This window comes from Staurois parvus, unplaced genomic scaffold (assembly GCF_062004578.1).
Source record: "Staurois parvus isolate SC_StPar_1 unplaced genomic scaffold, SC_StPar_1.0 ptg000122l, whole genome shotgun sequence".
Taxonomy (NCBI): Eukaryota; Metazoa; Chordata; class Amphibia; order Anura; family Ranidae; genus Staurois; species Staurois parvus.
Window position 1 is genome coordinate 6,627,314 of NW_028317918.1, and position 27,078 is coordinate 6,654,391.

At 43.4% G+C, this 27,078-nt stretch overlaps 1 protein-coding gene across 2 annotated transcripts in view; it reads left to right on the top strand.

Annotated features, from left to right (window-relative positions):
* Positions 1-27,078, top strand: part of ABHD18 (abhydrolase domain containing 18) — a 51,876-nt gene that overhangs the window by 1,655 nt on the left and 23,143 nt on the right. Inside the window, exons 2-9 of one of the 2 annotated variants that reach the window (XM_089672194.1) lie at positions 11,726-11,832; positions 13,104-13,188; positions 13,380-13,480; positions 15,026-15,104; positions 16,199-16,266; positions 17,916-17,933; positions 22,111-22,249; positions 24,681-24,770. In XM_089672194.1, coding sequence (XP_089528320.1) covers positions 11,741-11,832; positions 13,104-13,188; positions 13,380-13,480; positions 15,026-15,104; positions 16,199-16,266; positions 17,916-17,933; positions 22,111-22,249; positions 24,681-24,770 — 672 coding nt within the window. In that variant the 5' untranslated portion in view covers positions 11,726-11,740. Of the gene's footprint in view, positions 1-11,725; positions 11,833-13,103; positions 13,189-13,379; positions 13,481-15,025; positions 15,105-16,198; positions 16,284-17,905; positions 17,934-22,110; positions 22,250-24,680; positions 24,771-27,078 lie in introns of both variants that reach the window. The other variant, XM_089672193.1, reaches the window with a different exon arrangement.

The window sequence follows — 27,078 nt, forward strand, 5'->3', positions numbered from 1 at the left end:
TGAACAGGCACCATAGGGAACAATTGAGTTTTTAAGTTTTAATGTTTTTCGAGCTTCAAGCTACAAATCACTGAAGTGTGACTGCAGTCAGAGGCTAGCCATACACATGTACTGTGGGGAAAATAATTATTTGATCCCCTGTAGATTCTGCAAGTTTGCCCGCTTACAAGAAATGAAGGGGCTATTGTTTTTATCATAGGTGTATTTTAAATGATAGAGACAGAATATCAACCAACAATCCAGAAAAAATACGATACAAATGTTATAGATTGAGTTGCAGTTCTGTGAGTAAAAATAATTATTTGATCCCCAAGCAAAATATGACTTAGTACTTTGTAGAGAAACCATTGGGGGGGGGCTGCAGTATTATGGAAGGGACAGACCTGCTGCGCCTCAAATGATGTGCCCTTCCTTGAGGATAATAGCGGCAGTGGCAGGCAGGGCCGCCGACGCCGGGGAGAGGATATTCAGGCTACTATTTGGTGAGGCTGCAGTCCAGAAAGGAATGTTTCTGGGTCCGGTTCTGGACCGCGGTCCGCCATTTAGTGATGCATGATGTAGGCTGTGCCTGCTTCTACTACAGTGGGGTAGGAAGATGTTGCAGAGGGTGTGGTTGTCAGCATTATCACTGCTGCTGATTCATGAGCCTGTAGTTTGTCAGAACCTGGCCACACCCCTTTTCTCTACTTATTATTATACAGGTTTTATATAGTGCCAACAGTGTGCTCAACACTTTACAATATAACAGGAGACAATACAGCAACAATACAGTTCAATACAAGAGGGTTAGGAGGGCCCTGCTCCTTGGAGCTTACACTCTAAGAGGGAGGGGCTAACTTCTTTCTAGATTGACAGCAGTGCCTCTGTTGTTGAAACCCTCCCACTGTGAGCTGTAGTGTCTGGAAGGGGGAGAATGTAATATAAAAATGAAGGAGTATTTGGCCAACTCAAGGGAGGTGAAAGAAGCTTCAAGAGGCACAAGTGACATCACTGTACCTTACCGATGACTTTGTGGGCATTCAAAATACAGCAGCCCACTGCAGGAATACAGTCTTGTGGGATTTCAAGGTGTTTGACCTGGCTGTATTGCTGAACTGCATTGCTGTCTGCAGAGAGATCCAGAACCTGGTTGTGCTGTTTGGCAGGGGTGCCCAGATCGCAAGGGCTGGCTACATAGACTTACAAATCCTTTGGCAGGTAAAACAGTTTATACAGTCTATGGATACAACTGTGATGCTGGTATTGCCTGGGGATCAGATTTTTCCATTTTACTTAAAGGAGAAGTACAGCCGAAGCTCTTTTGGCTGTACTTCTCCTGTGGATCACAGGAGTGCAGATTGTTCTGCACTCTTGTGACCCCTTTTCTGCTGATAGCAGGCTGAAGCTCGCTGTCAGCTGATGTCACTCAGCCAGTCCAGGCTGGGGAAACATCCCGACTTTAAAGTCGGGATCCACCTCAGAATCTGGAGAGACACTTGGCTCAGACTCTCAACGAGCCACTAAGAGCCTGAGGCAGCCGCTCTCTCCCCCTCCACAGCCCAGCACTCCAGTGGCTGTGAGAGCCAGGGGCGGACTGACCATTTGGAAACTTGGGCACTGCCCGGGGTCAGTAGGGGGCCCCATGAGATGCCCCTGGTACCTTTTTCATAGGCTTTTTTGAGTTTGGGCAAGGACACAGGGGCCCCATGATCCCCTATTGCCCGGGGGCCCCATGAGTTGTCAGTCCACCCCTGGTGAGAGCTCAGAGATCAGCGGTCATGTGATCATTGAGTTCTTACACTTCGAGCCGTAGGGAGACTGATACAGCATCAGATGATGCTGCATCCACCTGCGTAAGTATAATTTTGAGGGAAAAAAAGCCTATACAAGTGTGGTAGAATAGATCTGTTGTGAATTTAAAATATTCATACCCTGCCTGCGTGGAGAGAATGTTAGGCATTCTTGCTGTTGTTGACATTCCTCAGAGATATTAAGCTGTCAATGCAGATTACCTGCTGAAAAGCAATTTATCGGATCACTCTTCAGAGAGACAATGAACTAGCTCTAAGAGCTGCGTCAGTGCATATATGCAGCTCTTTAATGACCATTTTTGTTGTCTTTTAAACAACATGAATGACCAATATTTGTTGCATCTCTGTGGATAACCAGAGCTATTGCATATGAGGCTGGCTAATGCTTACAAGGACAAAGCTCAGTTGGCCTGATCTATGCATGGGCAGCTTTAATTCCCAGACTCTGGTCTGTCCACATTTTACAAAGCCCTGATAACATGACATGTCACAGCACTCCACTGGAATGATGATAGGGCTGTATGGTGGGCGGAGATAACAATGTGGGTGAAATGTGAAGGGCAGGACTTTCCTGCATGTCTATGTAGTAAATGTGTACACCACTAGACAACGTGCAGTATTTGTTACATATGGATGTCCTCTGATTTCACCCAGCCAACCATAAATAGCTGAGTGAGGAGCTGATACATTGTCACAGATGTCAATATTGTAGTGTTGCATTTTAGAACAGAGCAGTCATGTTTACTGTCACGTGTCAACATTCAAGAAAACCAAGAAGTGTTGTTAGGGCTCAGTTACGCCAGCATGCTGGAATGGTATATACTGGGTGAACATGCTGCAGAAAAACAATATACAGCAATTTTCTGTGATGTGAGCATCCTTTGTTACTTTTGTATGTACATTTGTATTTGTGGGCTACATGTTTAAAGCAGTGAAAGTAACATTCACCAAAACTTCACTATAGGTGTATCGTCCTGGTACAAGTTTTTTTTATTTACCTACAGTAAATGTTTGAATGTCACAATCACTGCTTAAAGCACTAAAGGAAAATTTTTTGGGGGGTTTTTTTCAGTTTTGGATAGAGGGGAGAGAAAATCACAAATGTTGGGCTGTCCCCATAAAGGTAATAGAGGGGACATTTTCCATTGGGGACACTAGTTCTGGTGACCTGGGGATCCCCAAGGAATTCGCTTGATTTGCAGGAATTTTCTGTTTTTGGCTATGGGACAGGGAATGAAGGGAAATCTCCCTAAGCCGTGGTTCACATTTGTGCGGTCATGTGGGCCACAATTTGCGTGATGCACGAAAGCCCATTCATTTAAATGGACTCCTGTGCCCCGGGACAGGCAGGTAAGAAGTCCCTGCGCTACTTCAGAAATTCGTTCTCCGCGCGGAAACCGAGGTTCCCAGTACGGCTGTGATTTCCAGTGCAGACGGCGTGCCATTAGAATTAATGGCACATGCCCGTGGGTCCTGCATTCCTCTGTATGGGTAGTGCGGCTGCAGGCATTTGTGCGGGTCCCGCAGCAGTACCACTCGCACAGATGTGAACCGAGGGTAATGGTCCGCAGATGACAAAAATAAACCTGACAGGTGTTATAAACACTCCATTATTCTATCCAAAATGAAACAAAAAAAGTTTTTCCTTTAGGGCCCTTTCACATGGGCGGACCGATTGTCTGTTTTTTTTCAGAAGGATCCGATCGGACCACCTACTGTTCTCTATGGGGAGGCGGATGTAAAGCGACATGTGTCCGTTTACTCTCACCTGCATCCAATCCAATTTGCTTAAAACAGACAGATGGGGAATCCACTCCCCATCCATCTAGGAGATCGGATCAGATGACAGTTGGATGTAAATGGACAGGAGGTCTGTTTACATTCGACTGCCCCATGGAGAACAGCGGCTGCGCAGAGTGGACATGGGCCTGTCATCCACCTTCTCAGTGGGGATCAGCGGACAGATCCCCCGCTGAGCAGGTGGATCTACTTAACAAAGTCCGCCCGTGTGAAATAGCCCTTAGTTCGATATAATAATAAAGCGCCCCCCTTTTACTTACCTGAGCCTGACTTCAATCCCATGCTGTGCACAAGAACAACAGCTCTCTCATCTCTCTCTTTACTGGAGAGAGAGACAGCAATGAGACCCACTGACTCCTGCTGTTATCAGTCACAGCCAGTGAGGAGGGAGCGGGGACACGGGGTCAGTGGACACACAGAGCTGGCTTGAGAGCGAGCATGCGGCATGCTATGGGGCACTTGCAGTGGGAGGAGAGGACAGTGGCAGCGAAGGACCCAAGAAGAGGGGCATCTAGGCTGCTGTGTGCTAAACCATTACACAAAACAGGTAAGTATGACATGTTTGTTATTTAAAAAAAAAAAAATGCAAAGCTTTACAATCACTTCAATAAATATGCTCCTTATCTTATGACGTATGTCATTGCTTTGTGTATTTTTATGTAGAGTTCTAAAAGTTCAGTCATCCTTTAATAATAGTTTGTCACACCAGTAGTTACCATATTTTTTGCTCCATAAGATGCACCTGACCATAAGACGCACCTAGGTTTTAGAGGAGGAAAACAAGAAAAAAAATATTCTGAACCAATGGACTGCAGACATAGTACAGGAAATGACCAGAGACTGCACACAAAGTATAGGAGATGACCGGAGACTGCGGACACAGTACAGGGGATGACCAGAGACTGCGGACACAGTACAGGAGATGACCAGAGACTGCGGACACAGTCAGGAGATGACCAGAGACTGCGGACACAGTACAGGGGATGACCAGAGACTGCGGACACAGTACAGGAGATGACCAGAGACTGCGGACACAGTCAGGAGATGACCAGAGACTGCGGACACAGTACAGGAGATGACCGGAGACTGCGGACCCAGTACAGGGGATGACCGGAGACTGCGGACCCAGTACAGGGGATGACCGGAGACTGCGGACCCAGTACAGGGGATGACCGGAGACTGCGGACCCAGTACAGGGGATGACCGGAGACTGCGGACCCAGTACAGGGGATGACCGGAGACTGCGGACCCAGTACAGGGGATGACCGGAGACTGCGGACCTTTGGAGAGGGAGGGAGAGCAGGTACCCGAATTTGACAGGTACCCGCTCCCACTTCTGCAGAGTTTTCCTCCCTCCCCGTCCTCTGGGACATGTGAGAGGTCCCAGAAGACTGCCGGACCATTCATAAAGTGCAGCATTTCTCGCGCATGCGCAGTGGGCACCCGTCTGTCACAGCCGGGTGCCCACACTAAAGAAGCTGGCTCCGGGAGAGAAGACTATACAGCGCTGGACCGAGGAACAGGTAAGGCTCTGCTGCAGAGAAAAGCCAAGCGGCTGGCCCGGTATTCTGACACGGTGGGAATACCGGACCGGCCACTCCATATTCGCTCCATAAGATGCACAGACATTTTCCCCCATTTTTGGGGGGAAAAAAGTGCGTCTTATGGAGCAAACAATATGGTACATTGAATATATATTTTAAAGGAGTTCTATGGTCACAGCAGACACTTTCACTTTAGAACATCAGCACTGTAATAACAATACAAACAATAGTTTATATTCGACAATCCAATATACTGTAAGCTTACTGGAAAAATATCCTTTCATGTTGTGAATTCTGCATGTCAGCTGGTCATGTCTTTCCACAACTTCCAGGGTTCCCTGCATGGTTTGCAGCTTCTCATCTGCTGTTTACTTTCATTTTTTAAGGAATACATATCCCATGGTACCTTGCTGTCTGTGATTCCTGTACTGACTCCGCCTCCTAAAACTCCTCCTCTCAGCACCTCTGTAGTTCAGAAGTTAGGCTCTGTGAAATGTGTGACACACCAGTTCCTACTCACAGGTCATAATGACTACGTGTTACAGAATTCAAGGAAGTAAATGTGTGCGGATATTTACGTAGCGAATTTACAAATGCCAAGATTATTCGGATTAAAGAAGAACTATTGTTAATTTTTTTTTTTTTTTTTACATTTTACTTAATTCTTCTGAGACCAGGTAAATATAGCACTTGGTTAAAGATAGTTATTTAGAGGTTGTAAAATAAATTACCATATCACCCAGTAGATGGCCTCCATTCAGTAGCCAAAAAAGACATGCATAAAAAGGGGGAGGTTGTGAAAAGAGATTCACAAAAAAGTGGCTACATAGTGAACAGAATGTGATACTCAGAAAAATTTCCAAAAATTATGCTTTATTACATATACAAATTTGACATATGGGCAGTCGCCCTGGTTTACCATCACCTCAGTATGAGACAATACACACAGACCTAAAACCATATAAAATGACACCAAGACCGGTCTAAATACCGTATTTGCCGGCGTATAAGACGACTTTTTACCCCTTGAAAATCTTCTCAAAAGTCGGGGGTCGTCTTATACGCCGGTATACGGCATACTGACACTTTTTAGGGGGGCGGCGCGTTGCCGCCGCCGCCCCCCCCCTTCCCCCAATGGAAGGGACACTAAGTACAGGGGTGGGCAGCGGCTGTTTCTTACCTGGTTCCGGTCCCACGACGATCCGGTCCAGGAAGCGCGGCTGCGCCTTCAGTTTGGCCACTGGATGTTCGTGCGGCTGCTCGGCTCCGCCTCCTCACCAGTGATTGGCCGCCAGAACTGTAGCCCAGGAAAGGCACACAGGCGGCCAATCACCGGCGAGGGGGTGGAGCCGAGCGGCCCCGCGAAAATCGAATGCAGGACCAGCAGGTAAGTGGTCAGTGTAGAGGTGCTGCTGCAACCACATATGCTGGCTGCAGCAGCACCATACGAGAACAGGGTCAGCAAGTGTCAGTGGGAGGAATAGTGCCCCATCATTGGTGTCACTGATACCAATGATGGAGCACTATTCCTCCCACTGATACCAATGATGGGGCACTATTCCTCCCACTGACACCAACGATGGGGCACTATTCCTCCCCCCCACTGACACCAACGTTGGGGCACTATTCCTCCCCCCCACTGACACCAACGTTGGGGCACTATTCCTCCCCCCCACTGACACCAACGTTGGGGCACTATTCCTCCCCCCCACTGACACCAACGTTGGGGCACTATTCCTCCCCCCCACTGACACCAACGATGGGGCACTATTCCTCCCCCCCACTGACACCAACGATGGGGCACTATTCCTCCCCCCCACTGACACCAACGATGGGGCACTATTCCTCCCCCCCACTGACATCAACGATGGGGCACTATTCCCCCCCCCCCACTGACACCAATGATGGGGCACTATTCCACCCCCCACTGACACCAATGATGGGACACCATTCCTCCCACTGACACCAATGTTGGGACACCATTCCTCCCACTGACACCAATGATGGGGCACTATTCCCCCCACTGATACCAATGATGGGGCACTATTCCTCCCACTAATACCAATGATGGGGCACTATTCCTCCCACTGACACCAATGATGGGGCACTATTCCTCCCACTGATACCAATGATGGGGCACTATTCCTGCCACTGATACCAATGATGGGGCACTATTCCTGCCACTGATACCAATGATGGGGCACTATTCCTGCCACTGGTGTGCATTGGAAGAGGGGTAGTCTTATACGGCGAGTATAGCTCAAACACTAAATTTTAGCAGGAAAAGTAGGGGGGTCGTCTTATACGCCCAGTCGTCTTATACGCCGGCAAATACGGTACATGTGCAACAAAGACAGTGACTACTAGAGTCTAAAGTCTTTGTAGCACTAGCGCACAGGTGAACACTTCCCAAAGGAGGTGTATGCAAAAATTATACCATAGGTATACCATGTAACATGTTGTAAATATGTAGACATGTGCTACTACCAAAACGGTTATATCCCAGGCAGGGAGTTTCAAAAAATTATACTATAGATATCAAATATCACATGTATGCAATGCAGCAAGCACAGTATGCGTCAATTAGAGAAACATGCCTCTAGGCCTATACGAGACAAAAAATGAATGTCATATATAAAATGCAGTACATTCCTAAGCCGGCACATGTGGTTGGGGCCCATTCATCTGTAATATAGGCGACTGTTTCCTAGGGCTCTTAAATGAGAATAAGCCCCATTTGTTACCAGGATGGAAGGATAGATGCAAATAGCAAAATACTGCTTGAAATGGTTTCTTCACCACTGTATGTGGACTACACACCACTTTCTGTAAGGAAAACAAGACAAATCCCAATAGATCTTCTGCCTGTTGAGATACACGTGGTATATCCTGTTTCCTATATAAAGCACCATGATGTCCCCATCCTGTAGTGAAACAGACAATATGTGGAAAGTCACTGGAAGAGCTTTCACTCTATATGAGATATATAGGTCATATCGATCATATAGGACCATATAACTAGTGTCCTGTAACAGTCCACTCACCACCTGTGCAATGGATAAAAGGAGAGGAAGAGATGTCCTTCATAAGTACTGCCTTACAAGGCCAAAGAGGCCAAGGAACCACCGCTGACATCTGCCGACATACCGCGGGTTCCGACCTCTTCTCGGCGCCTGTGCTGCTTAAGCTTGCCTCATGGCATGTGAAGATGGCTTCCTCCTTGTAGGTCAGCGTGCGTTCCACCTAGTGCGCATGACCGGAAGTGACGTATATGACGTATTTATATGGTTTTAGGTCTGTGTGTATTGTCTCATACTGAGGTGATGGTAAACCAGGGCGACTGCCCATATGTCAAATTTGTATATGTAATAAATATAGCACTTGGCCCTGTTCTGATTGGTGGCCCCACGTTGTCCCCTAAATACACCTATAGCTGTAGCCCTGCCCCATTTTGCAGCCCAAATTGTGGGTGTTTCCCTTGGGGTGATGTACAGCCAGCACAGCCACACCCACTCTCTCAGCAGAGTGATCTGTCACTATTATGAATGATTAGTCTGTGCTGATTGTTCATTTACAATAGTAAAAGATCGCTCAGAGATGCTCTGTGTAAAATATTTGCCCTATAAGCAGCCGTAAATAGAATATATAGAATTGTAACTGCAAGGGATCTTTTATTATTGTGAATGAACAAGCAGCACTGATTGTTCATAATAGTAGTGACAGATCACTAAGCACTACGACTTTCTGTGTGTCACTCAGTGGCTATTTGTACACATACACAGCCCTGCCAATTGGATTGTTCATTCATAAAACTAAAATATCACACAGTACCCCAACCCTCACAATTTTCTGGGGTTAATAGAACTAAGGGGCCATCACAGGCTGTCATCGAGGTAGCCCTGCTATGCCTGTCCTTTTTTCCCTTGCTGTTCTATTCATAGAAACCAGACTACAGCTCTTATAAATAAAACAGGATCTATGAATGGAGGAAGAGTATATGATAGCCACTCCCCCTCCTTTCATAAAGTGCTCTCCTTTCATAGGTGTAGTACAACTTCTATGAAAATGGTGGGCATAATCAGGCTGTCATGATGAGTGCCTGTGACAGCCCCTTTGTTGTATTAATGCCCACTGCACTAGAAGATTTAAACAGTGGGGGGCTTGGCTTGATCATGGATGAAAGAGGATTTCCGCTATAAGAGGCATTATCACAAGGGACACCTCCTATTTGTCTGTAAGTTATATCCCTTGTGCTGAGTTTTCTGTTTTTTGGTTTTTTTTTTTATTTTGGCTGCACTTTAAAGTGTACACAACAGTAAAATCAGTCAGTATATGCAGTGAAGCATACTTGTTATACTCACTGTGGAACCTTAGGGGTTAATCCTCTGCATTGTGTAAAAATGTTGCTTAATCCTGACTTCTCTGATCCTCCCCTTCTTCCAGTGTCCCTTTTGTCTCCTGATAAGACATCGTGTGGAGACACTGCACATGCTCAGTTTGGTGTGTATTGCTTTTTTGTTTTTTTTTTAATATTCCTTGTGGGGAGTGCATGTGATCAGCACAGAACCAATCAGCACTGTGCAGACAGAGGTCAGGGGTTCTACATCCTCCTAGAGCAGAAAGAAAACTCCTCCCACAAGCTTTAACCAGTGCTCTGCTGAACACTGATAGAAGTCACAAGACTGCTCTAACTGCTGATGGGAAAATGTATTTGGCAGTTAATATTTACTAAAATAATTGCATTTTGATGTAGTGTGTACTGTAGGAGATCAGATAGAGTGAATGCAGGGTCCTGGGTTTAGTAATACTTTAATGATAGATCTTATATAATAGGAGTAGGCTAGTAATTGAAAAGCAGTGTGGAAATACATATGATTTTACATTTTGACCATAGATTTGCAGAAGACCTGCAAACTCGACTATCAACAGACAGAGCCCTAAAAGCCCGTTCTATTCGGTACAGTGTTCAGCTCTGTCCAGCTGCAGCCTTCCTGTCCTTCATGAGTGCACTAAAGAGCTGGGAGGGATGTACTACTACTATTGAACATGTACAAGGGGCCTAAAGGAGTTCTTTGGTCACAGCATACACTTTCATTTCAAAAGCAGCCACTGCTAGAGGGAAAAAGTTTATCAGGACCAAGTGCTATATTCACCTGGCTCCTTAGGGAGTTAATGATAGAATGTCTTCTTGAGTCAGATATTTGAAGGGTTACAGTAAAGTGACCCTTATCACTTTAACAACAAATAAAGCTGATGGCAGCTAGAGGTAGTGTTGATGTTTCCCTTCCCCCTCCCACTTTAAATGTAAAGAGTCTGTGCCAGGGGCGGACTGACAACTCATGGGACCCCCGGGCAATAGGGGATCATGGGGCCCCTGTGTCCTTGCCCACACTCAGAAAAAGCCTATAAAAGGTACCAGGTGCATTTCATGGGGACCCTACTGACCCTGGGCCCCCGGGCAGTGCTCAAATGGTCAGTTCTCCCCTGGTCTGTGCAGATACAAATACATTGCATTTGTACAAAAGTCCTATTTCTAATAGAATAGAAATAGGAGAACTGCTATTGCTGACTTGTTTTTGATGGTGCAGCGCTGGAACTGTCATCCTAGATCTCCCTTCACTACGAGGTGAGTCAGTGACCTTGGATAGGCGTGTTCCTGTCAAGTTCTTGGATACCTGACATGCATGTGGTTGTTGTGTAGCATGGACAAGAATGGCCACCCCGAAGAATGTACCTTCAAAATAAGACAGCAGTAGCAGCACTCCTAGTTCATTACTGACAAAGTTAGAGCTCTGAATCCGAGGGCATTTGTATAAAAATGCCAACACTTCCTGGCAGTGCCAATCATTGGTTACCTCCAGCACCATCTTGTTTCCCCACTGCTATCATGGGCAGCCTTATTGTTCAATAGCAAGTAGTAGTATATGCATATCAGCATGTCCTGGGATTCAGTGGGTATTAAGTACGTTGGCCTTGTATAGTGTTGCATAGAAGCACTGTGGTTATGGATTTTATGTGACAATATACGTTTTATTGTTCTATCCAATATCCGAAAACATATTGGTATGCAGGGGCATATTTACCACAAGGCAAACAAGGCATTTGCCTAGGGCAGCATTTTTCAAGGGGGCAACACCGCCTCCCTGGAAGAAGGGGCGGAAGAAGGGACACATGTGGCTTGGGGACCAGATGGGATCTGAGAGAGGCTGCGGGCTGCTTGACTCTTGTTCCCGGGGATGTGCAGATCTGTGAAGGTGAGTGTCTTTCTCTCTCTCGCTAGGAGGGGAGTGGCCAGTGTATAGGGTTGATGGTAGTGGAAGGCTGTCTCAGGTGGGGGCAGGGGTGTTGTTGGTCAATGTCAGGCTCTCTTTGGTTGGGGGGGGGGGGCAACTTTTGTGTTGACTAGGGCAACACAAACCCTAAATACACCACTGTTGGTATGTATGTATTTACCTTCTGCTGTCATAACCACTACAGTGTTTGTGACTATAAATGGGGCAGACACATTAGCAGCTTGAGCGAAAAGACTACTGTGAATCTTAGATTATATCACTTTACTATGTAACATTTGTATGGGGTTTCTATTTCCAGGTGTGACATACCCAAATGGGTTTGAGTAAACTAGATGTACTGTACAGACGGCTGCTTCTAACAAAGTTTTTCATCCGCGGATGGGGAAAACCTGAAGATTTAAAGCGGTATGATTACAGATCTAAAATAGAATTCATGGGGGATATTGCATTATTGATAGGTAAAGTTCATTATCTTCTGTATTTCTCTGTGGTAATCGTTCTACCTGCAACATTCATTTAAAGCGGAACTAAACCCTTCCTATCCTTTCCAGCCAAGAAAGCTGCCATCTTAGTCTCTGTTTGATCTGCAACTGCCATGGTGCTGCACATGTGATCCGTTATGACACCAGCCATTTACTGGTTTGACAGTTTGGTTGACAGCACAAGCAAATGTGACAGCTGACATTCTCAGTATGCCTTCAGTGGAACTGTTTTTTGAAATCGTTAAATTGATAGGTTTAGTTCCTTTTAAAATCTATTGGCATATAAAAGATATAAAACTGACAGTGCATTTTTAATATTTATATAATTCAACATGTAGTATTTAAAGTGGTTGTAAACCCTTACATATACCCAGTGAAGTTACAGGACTCAGGTACAACACAGGTATGAAACAAATTCTCATACATAGGTTGAACCTCTGCTAATTTTATAACGCTTGTCTGAGAGTTTCAACAAAAAAGGGAGTGGAGAGCTGATAATACACTCTGCATAGCTTAGTGATAAGAGCATTAAATGCTGATTGGATGGAAGAGACACCCCCCCCCCCCCCTGCACACAGGAACAGAGCTGAGGTTGTCAATCTGCTGGAGGTCCCTCCCCTGTCACTGTTTATCTCTTCCTGTCAAGAAAACTTGTCAGAAGTGATTCATTCTGACAGCAGAGCAATGAAGCAGCACACAGAAAGGAGACTTAGGGGTTGATTTACTAAAGCTGGTGCATTCAGGGTCTGATGCAGCTGTGCATAGTAACCAATCAGTTTCTGCAGCTTGTTCAATTAAGCTTTGGCAATAAAACCTGGAAGCTGATTGGTTTCTATGCAGAGCTGCACCAGATTTTGCACTCTCCGGTTTTAGTAAAGAACACCCTTAGTGCTTTTAACTGAGACACATACAAACTATAGAAGGATATGCTTTGTTTATATTTCATGTTCGAGGTTTACAACCACTTTAAAGCGGAGCTCCACTGAAGAGCGGAAGTTCAACTTTAAGGCTTCCTCCCCTGCTCCTCTTGTATAAATGACTTTTTTTTTTTTTGGTGGGGGGGGGGAGAGCAGGTTTTTACAGGTACCCACTTGGACCCCCTATGCGTTCCGAGTGGAAGTTTATATGGATCAAAAAATGCATAAAATATATATGTTCATATTGATATTTAATCTATATTTGTTTTTTTTCCAGAATATTTGAATTTCGCAAGATTATTGGAAATCGAGAAAAATGTCAGCATCTGGTTCCGAAAGATTACCCAGTGTATGTAGACACGGTAAGGCTTCCATTTACACAGTATATGACTGCTGGTTTCATCTTGGTTCTACTGCTGTATGATATGGATCAGTAAAACCTGGACTGTTAATCTTCTGTGTGGCCAGATAAGAAATAGATCCTATGATATTTTCTTTTCCTTTTTTACGTAATGACCTATTACTTGTGGTTATGTTTTGTGCTCTAATTTAGGTTGAAGAACAAACAGATTGCAAGATTCTCGATGGACATTTTACCTCACCTTTGGTTCACTATGTGCCAGATGTTATGCCCAATGAAACAGTTGTAGCACGGTAAATTTGGCTGGTGACCTTTGTAAAAAAGCAAGGGGTTTTTGTAGATGTCACAGGAAAAATACAGGCAGTATGACGTCTACCCTTTTTGGAATTGGTTGCTTTGGTGCTGGGAATCACTGCAGACCCTTCAGCAACTCTCCAAAAAATGCAATAGGACTTGGTTTGCATGGCTGCAGATTCAATGCAGAGAAGATCTCTATTATTCAGAGATGCATCAGCTGAAGTGACATTTGGTCAATGTGTGTTAGTGGCATAAAAGCAGTGATACTCTCGTTATTTATTCTCCATTGAAAAGGGAAGAGTTGCTGGCTGTACAGAGATTTTGCTGATCATAACTAGAGGCCATAAGTGTTCATTAATATTTTATAGAAAAGACCTACCTAGCTCAGCTGTCAAAAGTGATGCTTTCTTCTGGAGCAGTACCTGTATGGGTCTGAATGAATGAATAGCCACGCCATGTTTATTATTGCTTATTAAGGCTAGGTTCATACTAGTGCTGCTGCACAATCGTGCATTTTTTCATTGCGTTCTTGTGCATTTATGCATGTTTTTCTTGCTTAATGCATTTTTATTTTTGCATGTCAACTGGAAGCAAAGAGACAGCAGTACACTGATCTTCCCAGTGAAGTGCTGTGCAGGGGGGGCATGTCAGCAGGAGCCAGAAAAAATAGCAGTACACTGATCTTCCCAGTAAGGCTTGGTTCACACTAGTGCAATCCAAAGTCACATGATTTCCAGTGCGACTTTGATGCACTCTCTGGCACTTGAGTCGCATCAAAGTAGTACAGGAGCCTTTTTAAAATCGCTGCGACTTTGTCGCATAGAACGGAACAGGTGCCGTTGGAACCAATGGGCTGCGACTTGTCTTGCGACTTTGTGTACAAAGTCACATGACAAGTCACACACGTGTGAAATAGGTGTGCAAGGAGATGTGTCAGCAGGCATCAGAGAGATTGCAGTAGACTCCTCTTCCCAATAAAGAGCTGTGCAGGGAGACATGGCAGCAGAGAAATTGCAGTAGACTCCTCTTCCCAATAAAGAGCTGTACAGGGAGGGGGGATGCATGTCAGCACAAGTCTGACCATTGGAGTACAGGCAGATTGTTCTCCTAAGTAGAGTAAAAGAAGCAAACTTGACCACAACTGGGATGGATGTGCTTCCATTCCCTGCCATGGTTAGTTTGAAATAGGATCACCATGTAGTTCACACAAAGTAAGCAATGCAAAGAGAATAGGATACTTTTTAATACAAGTGCATAGTGCAAGAGACAGAAATCAGAAATATGAAATGTTGTAACATACACTAGTAGATTATGAACTCAGGATGTTACCTTCGTCTGCTTGTATTATGAAATTCTGTTTTTTTCACTGATATACATTTAAGGCCTCTGATGTGTTTCCAAAAGCCAATGGTATTTCATGATGAATACAAATTTTATCTTCCTTGTCAATGAAATAAAAAATGATACATTGTCATATCCATGCAAAGTGATATATCTGGTATATGTTTATTGTTATGTTAGAGCAGTGTTGTGTTTTATAGGTTTCAGTTCATAGTGCCTAAAGAATGGAAAAGCAAGTACAGGCCTGTGTGCATTCATCTTGCTGGTACGGGTGACCATGTAAGTGTGTCTTTTCTGTACGGAACATCTTTTATATATGGCCTCGCATGAGGGCAGGACACACTCTTCATGCAGTTGGAATGGCATTTGCATGTGCCTGCGGGGGGGTTCCTCAGGGTACTCTGGTTTGGCTCCTCATTAAATTGGCCCTAGTATGTGTTTGCATGTAAAATCGGGACCATAGGTTGTAAGCTCTAAAAGGGCATGGATTGATGTGAATGTATGGTATACTAAAGTTATGCCTAAATTGTGAGTGCTACATAAATACTAAATAAAGAAAAATATGTGACAAATGGTTATCTCCAAATCTGTTAATTCCTACTTGTGACTAGGCCAGGATCCCCCCCCCCATTTATTTAGAATGAATTAATTTTCAAAGAGGATTTCTCCATTAAATTTAACAAGATGCACCCATCAGCACTTTCCAATAATAAAGAGATTCCAATGATGAAAAAAATTTGTCTATGAGCTAAGCCTCATTTGAAACGATGGGCAAATAGGACTAATCCTCTTTGAGAATGATGGCTGAATCTTGATTAGTATTCAAATTCTCTCTTTATGTTGTGTGTTTGTTCTTGGAATATCTCTATCATGTTTGTCACTGCTGCTGGGTAAATCTTAGTGAATAGGACAAATCTTCTGAAAATGATGTACTATTTCCACAAAATACAGATGGACATAGTCCAGCAAATGTTCAGTGTGTGAACCACAAAGGGTATCCTTTTATAAACAGACCCCCCCCCCAAATTTTACAACAAAAACCATGCAAAAACTATCAAAAAGAAACAGGACTAGGTGCTGCCATATTTTTAAAGACTCCCAAGTAACTGGATATTGCTTGCAGGTTTTTTTTCAATGTTCTGACTATTGTTCAGAATAAATGAAGGCACAACTATAACTGACAGAGACGTAGTGTATGTGACTATGCTCTTATACTTTAGCACTGTTCAGATGTTCTTCAGTGTTTGGAACTAAACAAAGCTAAGTACATCTGGAATCTCACCTGTTTGTTTCATATGTCAGCATGTACATAAGAAGGCTAGTAAAAACATTGGTATATATGAATGTAATGTACTGTATTTCTTGTGCTATAGTATTACTGGAGGAGAAGAACCTTAATGGCCCGCCCTATGCTTAAAGAGGCTGGAATCGCTTCCCTGTTGTTAGAAAATCCTTACTATATCCTTTAAAAAAATTATTTGCTATATAGTATGAGGTGAGTCCCTTCTTTATGGCACCTTTTTCCTACTAGAAAGCTAGAATTTTCAGAAGGAGAGTTTTGAAATGGTTATGTACTTATTTTTCCAGCACAGTTGGAAAGCAGAACTAAACCCATCAGTTTAGTGGCTTAAAAAATGTCGGGAATGCTGTCACATTTGCTTGTGCTTTCGACCAAACTGAGAGATCATCAAATGGCTGGTGTCACAACTGATCACATGGGCAGCATCATAGCAGTTGCAGATGAGACACTAAGGGGTTTATTTACTAAAGCTGGAGAGTCCAAAATCAGACTCCCTTCTGCATAGAAACCAATCAGCTTCTAACCTCAGCTTGTTCAATGAAGCTTTGGCAATGAAACCTGGAAGCTGATTGGTTTCTATGCAGAAGGGAGTCTGATTTTGCACTCTCCAGCTTTAGTAAATAAACCCTGCAGGGTTCGTTCACACCATGGTACTGTGTTTCTGCACGCGTTCTACAGGGGCAAAATTAAAACAATTGCCGTGTTCACACCACAACATTATTATCATATGCAGATTTCTTTCTGCGCAGGAATCTGCAACACGTATAAAGCTCATTGAAGCGTGCATGAAAACTGATGTAAACTGATATCTCTGCAAGTGAAATCTGCACATCAGTTTCCGTCAGTTTTTCTGCACGTATGATGTGAATGAGGCCTTAGATGGCAGCTTTCTTGGCTGAAAAGGATAGGAGGGTTTAGTTCTGCTTTAAAGTCTGATAGTAATTATATCACTAGAAAAGACTCGTGAAAAGACTTGTATTACTGTATGTCAATTGTTTTCAGATTCTCACTGACCATCTTCTTACTCCTACAGAGATTCAGGCTCTAAAGTGCAGATCTCAACTACAACTGGCACATCTGTTGTCTAGCTGGAAAACTGTCCATTGTCCACCTTCTTTCCTTGGTGCGTTGGTTTTCTGCCTCTGACTTTTTTCTTCTGCCCCTTGAATTTACTGCACAAATCACCTTTGTCACATGTGCTATACACTTATCCACTCTGCAAAATAAAATTTTGTCCCAGGTGAATTTTGTGCTGTTATAGTAAGAAATACCATCACAGCAGTTCTAATGTGTACTGTTGTGTTGAAAAATGTAATGCTAATTTTTTAGCACCAAAATCCGTGATTTAAAATGAGATGATCTTTGTTTTTTTAATATACTGGGTTTTTTTTTTGTTTTTTAGTTCATGTGGTAGTACTCTTATCTCCCTTGTATGATTGTTATTGATACTTTTTCTATACAACTGTGCAAACGTGCCACTAGAAAATTTTTATTTAGTACCCATCCTTTGACTTTTTTGCAGTGCCATGAAATATGATGGTGCCATATACATAAAAATAGCCAGAATAGTTTTGTTTTTGTATATCAGAATAGCAGATCATTTTTTCATTCTAATTGCAGCTTTTATAATCAGGAGGTTTGACCTTCACATTGTGTACTAGTAGTGATAAAACTCATGTTTTTTGGTAAAGTGCCACACTGCTTGACTTTACTGTTTTATCTGTTTTTTTTTACAAAAATGACACTAACATTACTACTTTTTCCTTGACCAAAATCTTACATGGCTGCAGAAAACCTAAGGACCAACTGTAAGTTATTGGTTTTTTTTTTCTAATTATATTTTTTTCTTAAATACTGTAGATGTAAATAATAAACATTAACAAACAATAATTGTATACCAGAAGCCATTTTTGTGACTTATTTTAAAAAATGTTTACTCTGTTGATTGACACCTTGTGCTTATAAATAATGGACTTCACTCACTCCCTGTGTTTTAATGATAAATTGCTTTCAAGTAGTCTTCATTTCTCTAATCATCCTCCCAGGGTGGTTAACTGCAGGTTTCACTTGCAGAATTTAAAGGCTCCCAGAAGGCATTGCCTTCAGTTTGTGTTTCTTGCCTCCTGCAAATAATCCATGTACCAGCTCTTGGTTTTGTTTCCGTTCTCTGTGTGTCAACTGCAGAGGTCAGAGCCAACCTCCCCCACTCTTCCCATGACAGCTGAAGGTTATGTTTGCGGGCCATTGGGACTTGGCAAGCCTAAGACAGAGGGGCCAAAAAGAAGGGTGTCTGGCAGGCATCATTCACCACACACTTCTTCCCTTACAGCCCTCTTCAGGCTCTGCCTGTGGCGGCATCTACCATTTCCCTCACATGGGGGGCAGCTGCTGAGTTCCCACAGAGCATGGGCCAATTACTTACTTTTGGTGCATCCTGAGCTAAGTAAAAATGGTGACCTGAAGTGAGGTTGCACAGAACTGGTGAGCTTGCAGCTGATACACATCCGGTGCATTGCAGACTGGACAGGTGCCCACGAAACACTGGATAAAGTAGTGGACATTTGAGGGGTCTCCACTTGTGGGCCCTCAGGATAACAGTCAGAACTTGGGAGACATCTTTTCAATTAGAGAAGGCTCTGTGGATCAGTGGACCCTTGATAGTTCACATCTTCACTCCTGCATCATGAAACTCTGCTATGGAGGAACCTAAGGGAAAATTAAAAAGGAAATTCTGGACAGGTCTCGCTAGATGACCAGGAGAGTGAAAGATTTCCTTAAATGGTGGTACACATCAGCACAGATGCCAGTGCCTGGGGCAGATGGCTACCTCACTTTGCTTTATGGTTATCAAATACAGAACTTCAGGTGGATGGGGAAGGGCTACAACAATTCAAACCCAAGATTTTAACAAAATGTACTGGTGCTGTCAGACATCACGTTTTTCTGTCTAAGTCATCAGGAGGCACCAGGTCCAGGACACTACAAAAGAAACCCTATCCCAAAGAGAAGAAACAGGCATCAATTTCAACTATCCTTATTGGGGAGGAAAGCAAAAATCAAGTTTATTGAACTGGAAACAACTTAGACAAGCAGACCCTGCATCTGGTGGTGTTTCAATACCTTTAAAAAAAAAAAAAAGTGGGGACCTCCTTAAGTTAGCGTAATCACTGGCACAGCGATCCTGTAGTCAAGGAGGGCCTGGTTCTCGTTCCTCCAGCAGAAGAACCACCAGTGTTACTCCCAAGCAGAGGGAATTCCTATCATTAGACCTCCCTCATCTGTGGGAGTTGCTACTGACAGCTTAGATCCTAAATAGAGGAGACCTAAGAACAAGGTTTTTCCAGCATCACTGCTCCAAAGCAGAAAACTGGCCATCTACCTGGAGATATAGAAAACATACCTGTCCTGGGCCAACAGTAACAGTACTATCTACAAGAAAATTGCCTCAGTACTGGATTTCCTACAAAGTGGGGTGGACAAGGGCCTAGTCTTCAGCACTCCTAAAATTCATGTAACAGCCCTGCAGTATTTCTTGAGAAAAAAACAGCCAAAATCCCCCGGTCAAGTTCCTAATAGACTCAAACTTCCAGAAGTCCTCCTTGGGACCTACAGATAGTACTGGATGGACTTAACCAGGTTCCCCTTTGAGGCAATTACTAATGCTCCGATCAAACACCTTACCATTAAATTTCTGTTTTCTAGTCGCTATTACATCTGCTCTTAGTAAAAGCAAAATTCAAGCCCTTTTGGTGAATGTACCATTTTTTACTTTACTTGAGGACAGAATCATTATGACCGCAGTCCGTGCTTTCTTGTTCAAGGTATTCACAAGTTCTCACAGGAATCAGGATTTGGTTCTACCATCTTTCTGTCAGTAAGCATAATCCCCAAAGAAGCCGTCATTGCCTTTTTGGATATCACAAGATGCTTATAACAATAAATTGATAGCACCAGAGCATTAAGAAAAATGAATGCCATCTTTATTCTCTTCAACAGACCCAAGAAATAAAGCATCCCTTGGGAGATGGATCTGTTTAGCTTTTATAACTTGCACAGCAGCTTGGAAACCTGGCCCCCTACTTTTCACAGCTCATTCCACGCGCTCTCTCCCAATGGGCTAAATGAGTCCGTGCCTCTGTTGAGCAGATTTAAAAAGCTGTCACAAGGACCAGCATTAATACATTTGTGAAGCACTATTGGACTGACCTCCTATCCAGCCAGGATTAAGCCTTCAGCAGAGAAGTGCTTCAGGCAATGGTCCCACCTTAGGTAATGCTGTACTTTTACATGTCCCTCGAGTGTCCTGGAGGATGATTTAGGAAAACCTAACCTATTACTTGATAACTCCTTTTCCCCATGATGGTGAGCTCCCTCCCTTTTTTTTCCAACTTTGTTTTATGAATGGTTAAGGTTTGCCAGTCATCTTGCATTTAATGTAAAGGCAACAGCTCCTGAGAGGGTGGGTGGAGCCATTATTCTAGTGAACCATTCTGGAATATAGAAAGGAACGATCAGTTTTTTTTTTTTACTCTGCTTTGGTTTGACCTTCCACAGAACAGATATCCATTAATCATGTATTAGCTAGGAGTGGCTCTTTCATATAGTTTAGATCTCAGTGTAGCCTAAGATAGTTTTTCGGTATGGTATATATTGTTCACAAATAATGCAGTGTATGCTGCAATTAAACTTTTGTTCGTTTACATTGTTGCTTTTATGCTGTCCTGGTTTTATTGTTATTATTTTTGTTTTTATTCTTGTGTTGCTATTTCACACAGATAGTTGAGTCAAATGTGCAATATCTGACATTTTTTTTTTTCTTTAAGAGCTGGCTCACACCATAGAAATGCAGTGTGGATGCGTTTCTGCATGCGCATTTTGTTGCAGCTTTTTCCACTTTTTTGGGGGTACTTTTACTGCATTCGAGTACAGTTCTGTGCAGGAAAAATGCAGCATGTTCTACTTTTTTTTCTGGAACTGGAAAGCACTGGAACTGCAAGCACTGGTTTGAACCATGCCATTGACAACCATGTAGTGTGCGTTTTGAATGCAGAAAAAAAAAACCCAGCCCTTAGGCTAAACATACCATACAAATACCCATTACAAATGTGTGTTACATACTCTTAACATAAGGTAAGATTGCCTGTAACATATGGTAAGTTAGTTATCTTGCTGTCAGTAGTGTCCCACAACAGGGTGATGTGTTTGTTTCCTAGGTTTGAATACTCAAACTTCTTGATACAGTCAATTCTACACTGATTTTTAAGTGGAGCTGTGGTTTAAAACTATACATAAATCCCTTATGCAACATAAGTTCAGTAACAGAGTGGTGTTCTTTTTTAACATATTTTCCTTGTTGCATAAAAGGGTACCTTTGATGGGTACATTGGCCAGTTCCTTAACTCATTTTCTGTAAGCAAGTGACGAAATTGCAGCTCGGTCACACATGCAGTATATACCCATTGTTGCGCATTGCATCAGCTGTGGATACTAGAACAAAGCACAACACAGTGACATAACCTGGGGCTGGACTATCTCTGCAGTCAACGATGCCATTTGGTTGTCAATCAGCATAAAATCATGCCTGGTCCTGCCCCTTGCCCAGGAAAATGTAGGGTTAGATGACCATAGTATGCAGAGCTGTTGAAATGATGATAGCTGCCTATCCGCTTAGCAAACGCTGAGCAGCCAGACTATTGTTACTTTTTGTATTTTTAATTTGTTTGCATCTGGATGTGTATGGTAAACGGGTCAAACGCTTTTATTAAAGAAAGAATAGTCAAATTCTTAGTTGTAGAACTTTTCTATACATTTAGAATGTCATTGCTGCTGCACTGTCTTTTTGTTTTTTATACAGCGCTCATTGAAAACTGTCAGTCCTTACATTGCATTTCTAGTAGCATAACTCAAATAGTACACAGTCTGCAAACAAACCTGGAATGTAATTTTTGCATGAACTACTAAACTATTTTTTTCTCTGTACTTAAGGAGATCAAGCCTTAAGAATGTCTCCGATTTGTTTGTTATGGGTGGAGCTCTGGTGTTAGAGACTGCTGCCCTCCTCTACTGGCTGGAGAGAGAAGGATATGGGCCTCTGGGCATGACTGGGATTTCAATGGGAGGACATGTAAGTTTCCATGTGTTTCGATTGGTGTTCCTAAAAATGGGTAAGGAAAGGGGGGAGGGGTGAAATTCCTGCTGTAAAAATCCATTAGGGGGATTTTGCTGACTGATCATCCTGGCCTGATCAGTGGATTACAGGTTATTTAACCTTTCTCTCCATCAGCGCTACTGCATGTGCATGCCTAGATTTAAAGTGCCTTGAAAAAGTATTCATACCCCTTGAAATTCTCCACATTTTTGTCATCTTACAACCAAAAATGTAAATGTATTTTCTTGGCTTTTTATGTGATAGACCAACACAAAGTGGCACATAATTGTGAAGTGGAAGGAAAATGATAAATGGTTTTCAACATTTTTTACAAATAAATGTCTGAAAAGTGTGAGCTTGAGCTATTTTGCAAAGAATGGGCAAAAAAATCACTCTCTAGATGTGCAAAGCTGGTAGGTATATACCCAAAAAGACTTGCAGCTGTAATTGCAGCGAAAGGTGGTTCTACAAAGTATTGACTCCGTGGGGGCTGAATACAGATGCATGCCACACTTTCAGATATTTATTTGTACAAAATTTTAACAACCATTTTCATTCCACTTTACACAGGATGTACGAGGAAGCAGAACTGACAGGTCAGAGGGAGACCTACATGGCACCAGCGATCTGCTGATCGCTGGTGCAATGCTTTAGAGCAGGGATATTGAATTAAAATTCACGGAGGTCCAGTCACTAACATTTTCTTCCAGCTAAGGTCCGAAATGCATGGTTGATTCTTAATGGCACCTTGAAACATCGGCAAATTCCGCACATGCAGTGCAATTTAAAAAAAAAAAGAGTCAGGGACTTTTTTGTTTGCATTTCTGCATGCAAGACAGCCCATTGAAATTAATAGGTTGCCTACACGCAGAACATAAGTAACAATATTGTAAACCTAGCCTCAGATCCTCCAAGTCACAATCCTGTTATTACAACAGTGGTCTCAGACCCCTACTGGGTACATCACAACCCCCCCCCACTTTACATCAAGATCACCCCTTCACATCACTCCCCCCATTAATATCGCCTCACCTTCACATTCCTGTCCTCTGCCTCCTTTATATCAGCCCCCTCCTCCTTCACATGACTGGCCTCAGCCCTGCTTCATATCAACCCCTTCACATCCCTTTCGTCAACCCCCACCCCCATTGTATCACCCCCTGCTCCTTCAGATTTCTGTTCTCTGCCCCCCTTTATTTCAGCCTCCTCCTTTGAATTCCTGTCCTCACTTGCCCCCATTCCTATCCTCAGCTCCTCCCCTTTATATCACCCCTCCTCCTCCAGATTCCTGTCCTCTGCTCCCTTTCACATCATCCTCGGCTTCCCCCAAGTCCTTCACAGCAGTGACTGTAATTCCCTTTCATCTCCTACCTACAAAGATTGAAAGGTGGGAGGCACATCAGTATACAGCTGACATCGGAGGTAGGACAGCTCCGGATTGATGTCGGGAGGCACATCAGTATACAGCTAACATCTGAGGCATCACAGCTCCAGATGGTTGGTGAGTGCTGCACAACTTTTCCTGGTAACCAGCAGGTGATTGGTTGCTTGCAACCAATTATCTGCTGTTTAACTCGAAATGTTAACGTGACAGTTCCCTCCCTCCATCTGGAGCCTCCAATGTCCGTTCTAAACTGATGTGATTCCCACTGTCCATCTGAAGATGTTCTGCTTCCGATGTCAGCTGTATACTGATGTGCCTCCCGCCATCCATCCGGAGCTGTCCTGCCTCCGATGTCAGCTGGATGAGGATGACAGAAGTGACGGCAGCTGAGCGGAGGAGCCAGCTCTTAAATTGCTGGACTGCGGCCAGTCAGGATGTGACAGTAACCCGATCTGGACTGTGGTCCACCATTTAGTGATGTCTGCTTTAGAGGCTCCAGAAACAAAAAATTGTTAAATGCCCATTTTTTACTTGCAAAAAAAGTGTATTTATTGTTTTTTTGTTGAAAGGTGAACTTATCTAAAGGCAGAAGGTGTTTTTTGTTTTTTATTGACTTAATGTTTCTCTGCATTAAGTCTGCATTAAAAAAAAAAAATAAAATAAAAACCTTCCACTGTCTTTGCCCCTTTAGGAGATAACCCAACCCTGGTAGGTGGACTATCTACTTTAAAAATCCTATTTTAACAAACTACGTATAACGCAATGTTTTTCTTATAGCAAACTGGTAGGACAGTTTTTAGATTAAATTCTTGTTTTTACTAAAGCAATTTAGGAACTTTCTTTTTTGTTATTTTTACTGTGTGCACATTACTTGTGCTGCAATCTCTGATAAAAAAAGTTATAAAGTGCTTTTTAATTGTCGAGAGTAACCATTATTTTTTGGGTAATTTGCCAGTGCTTCAGTTTTAGGCTAAATATTCGGTAAAAAAACTATTATTTTGAAATGGATCTGTATATTTTCAGATGGCATCACTGGCAGTGACCAATTGGCCAAAACCAATTCCTCTGGTCCCTTGTCTTTCCTGGTCAACCGCCTCTGGGGTCTTCACAACAGTGAGTTAACATCTGCTGCTTGTATTGTAAATGTTTTCCATTTTCAGTAAAAAGGTTGAAAACCTCTTCAGTTAGGCAGTGGTCCAGTGGCAGAGTCCCCTTCCATTAATCAGTTGCTTGGATCCAACTACTGTAATTGCTGGCATCCTAGGATCTTTTGACTTAAATAATGCTAACACAGATCTCACCTGTGAAGCCTGTTAAAATATGTGGGCTTCTGTTGTGTCAGATTAATTCTGCACCATGCTTAAGGGCATTACCTTTTAATTGAAGGGCTTTTCTGTGTTTTGTGTACCTTTTGGGTGATTGTTGCACGCCCTTGGAACTGTAATTTACAGTTATGCTTGAAATGTTTTAATAGGCTATACTTTATTAACTAGTTGCCGACCGCAGATAGCCGAATGACGGCTTCACTGCAGCCGGCCAGTTCTGGGTGGACGTCATATGACACAGCTGATCACGAGATGTGGTAAAAGGCCGATCATACTGGCCTTTTACCACGTGATCAGCGGTGTCCAATGACACGCTGATCACAGGGAAATGCAAGTGCCGGTTCTCGGCTGCACTTTCCTCACGCTGTCAGATCGTGAGGAAAGTACTGCCGAGAATCGGCAGTTGTCAGAGCGAGGATCGGCACCGATCATCAGGGCCACTGATGATCTGTGCCCTGATGATCGGTGCCCAGCAGTGCCACCCACAAGTTCCGCCCACCTGTGCCCAGCAGTGCGCCCACTAGCTCCACCCACCTGTGCCCAGCAGTGCACCCACCTGTGCCACTCTGCAGTGCCACCTACCTGTGCCCAGAAGTGCCACCTACCTGTGCCCAGCAGTGCCACCCACCTGTGCCCACCCACCTGTGCCCACCAGTGCCACCCACCTGTGCCCACCAGTGCCACTCACCTGTGCCCACCCACCAGTGCTGCCCACCAGTGCCACCCACCAGTGCAGCCCAGCAGTGCTGCCAGTCAGTGCCACCAGTCAGTGCCCAGCAGTGATGCCAGTCAGTGCCATCTATCAGTACCCATCATCAGTGTCACCTATCAGTGCCGCCTATCAGTGCTGCATATTAGTGCCGCCTATCCGTGACACCTCATTAGTGCTGCCTATCAGTGCCGCCTATCCGTGCCACCTCATTAGTACTGCCTATCAGTGCCCTTTAGTGCTGCCTATCAGTGCCCATCAGTGCCGCCTATCAGTGCCCATCAGTGCTGCCTCATCAACGCACATCAGTGAAGGAGAAAAAATACCTGTTGGAAAAATTTTATAATAGAAACAAAGAAACTTTTTTTTTTTTTTTTTCAAATTTTTTGCACTTTTTTAAATTTATAGCGCAAAAAGTAAAGCGCCCAGTGGCGATTAAATACCACCAAAAGAAAGCTCTATTTGTGAGAAAAAAATGATCAAAATTTCATATGGGTACAATGTTGCATGACCGCGCAATTGTCAATCAAAGTGCGGCAGCGCTGAAAGCTGAAAATTGGCCTGGTAAGGAAGGGGGTATAAGTGCCTGGTAGGCAAGTGGTTAAAAAAAATAGTGTATGTAACTCTAACTCTATTAATGATTTTCTCTTCTTTGCCCCCTTTGGTCTGTTTTAAATAGATCATTGGATGTTTTTTGTTATATCTCTGATAAGTAAAAAAAAAAAAAGGAATGGGTATGCTGGAATCATTTCAAATCCACTTTTACCTATCATCTAATAGTAAATGATCAATCTATATCCCCTGACTGAATTTCCTAATACAATTCTGTATCGGGAAATACCCAGATCACCGGGGACACTTTTATCACATGTAAGGATGGGCTGTAGGTCTAGATCATGACATGCCTTACGGGGTTTTTGATCCACGGGTTACCCCACTGACTGATCTTGCACGTACCATATTCTAAGCTTTATTACTACCTTTCTGGCTTGGCTAATACTTAGGGAAGTGATCCAATTTAACTTTTTATTACCTATAGTTGCAAGAAAAAGTATGTGAACCCCTTGGGATTACGTGGAGTTTTGCATGAATTTGGCATAAAATGTGCTCTGAACGTCATCTAAGTCACAACAATAGAAGAACACAGTCTGCTGAACATAATACTAGACAAACATTAGATGTTGCCATGGTTTAATTGCACATAACATGTAAACATTCACAGTGCAGGGAGGAAAAAGTATGTGAGGCCCTAGCTTAATGACTTCTCCCAGAGCTAATTGGAGCCAGGAGTGAGCCAACCTTGACTCCAATCAGTGTGATGATATTGGATGTGTTGCTGACAGCTGTCCTGCCCTTAAAAAACACACCTGTTTTGGGTTTACTGGTT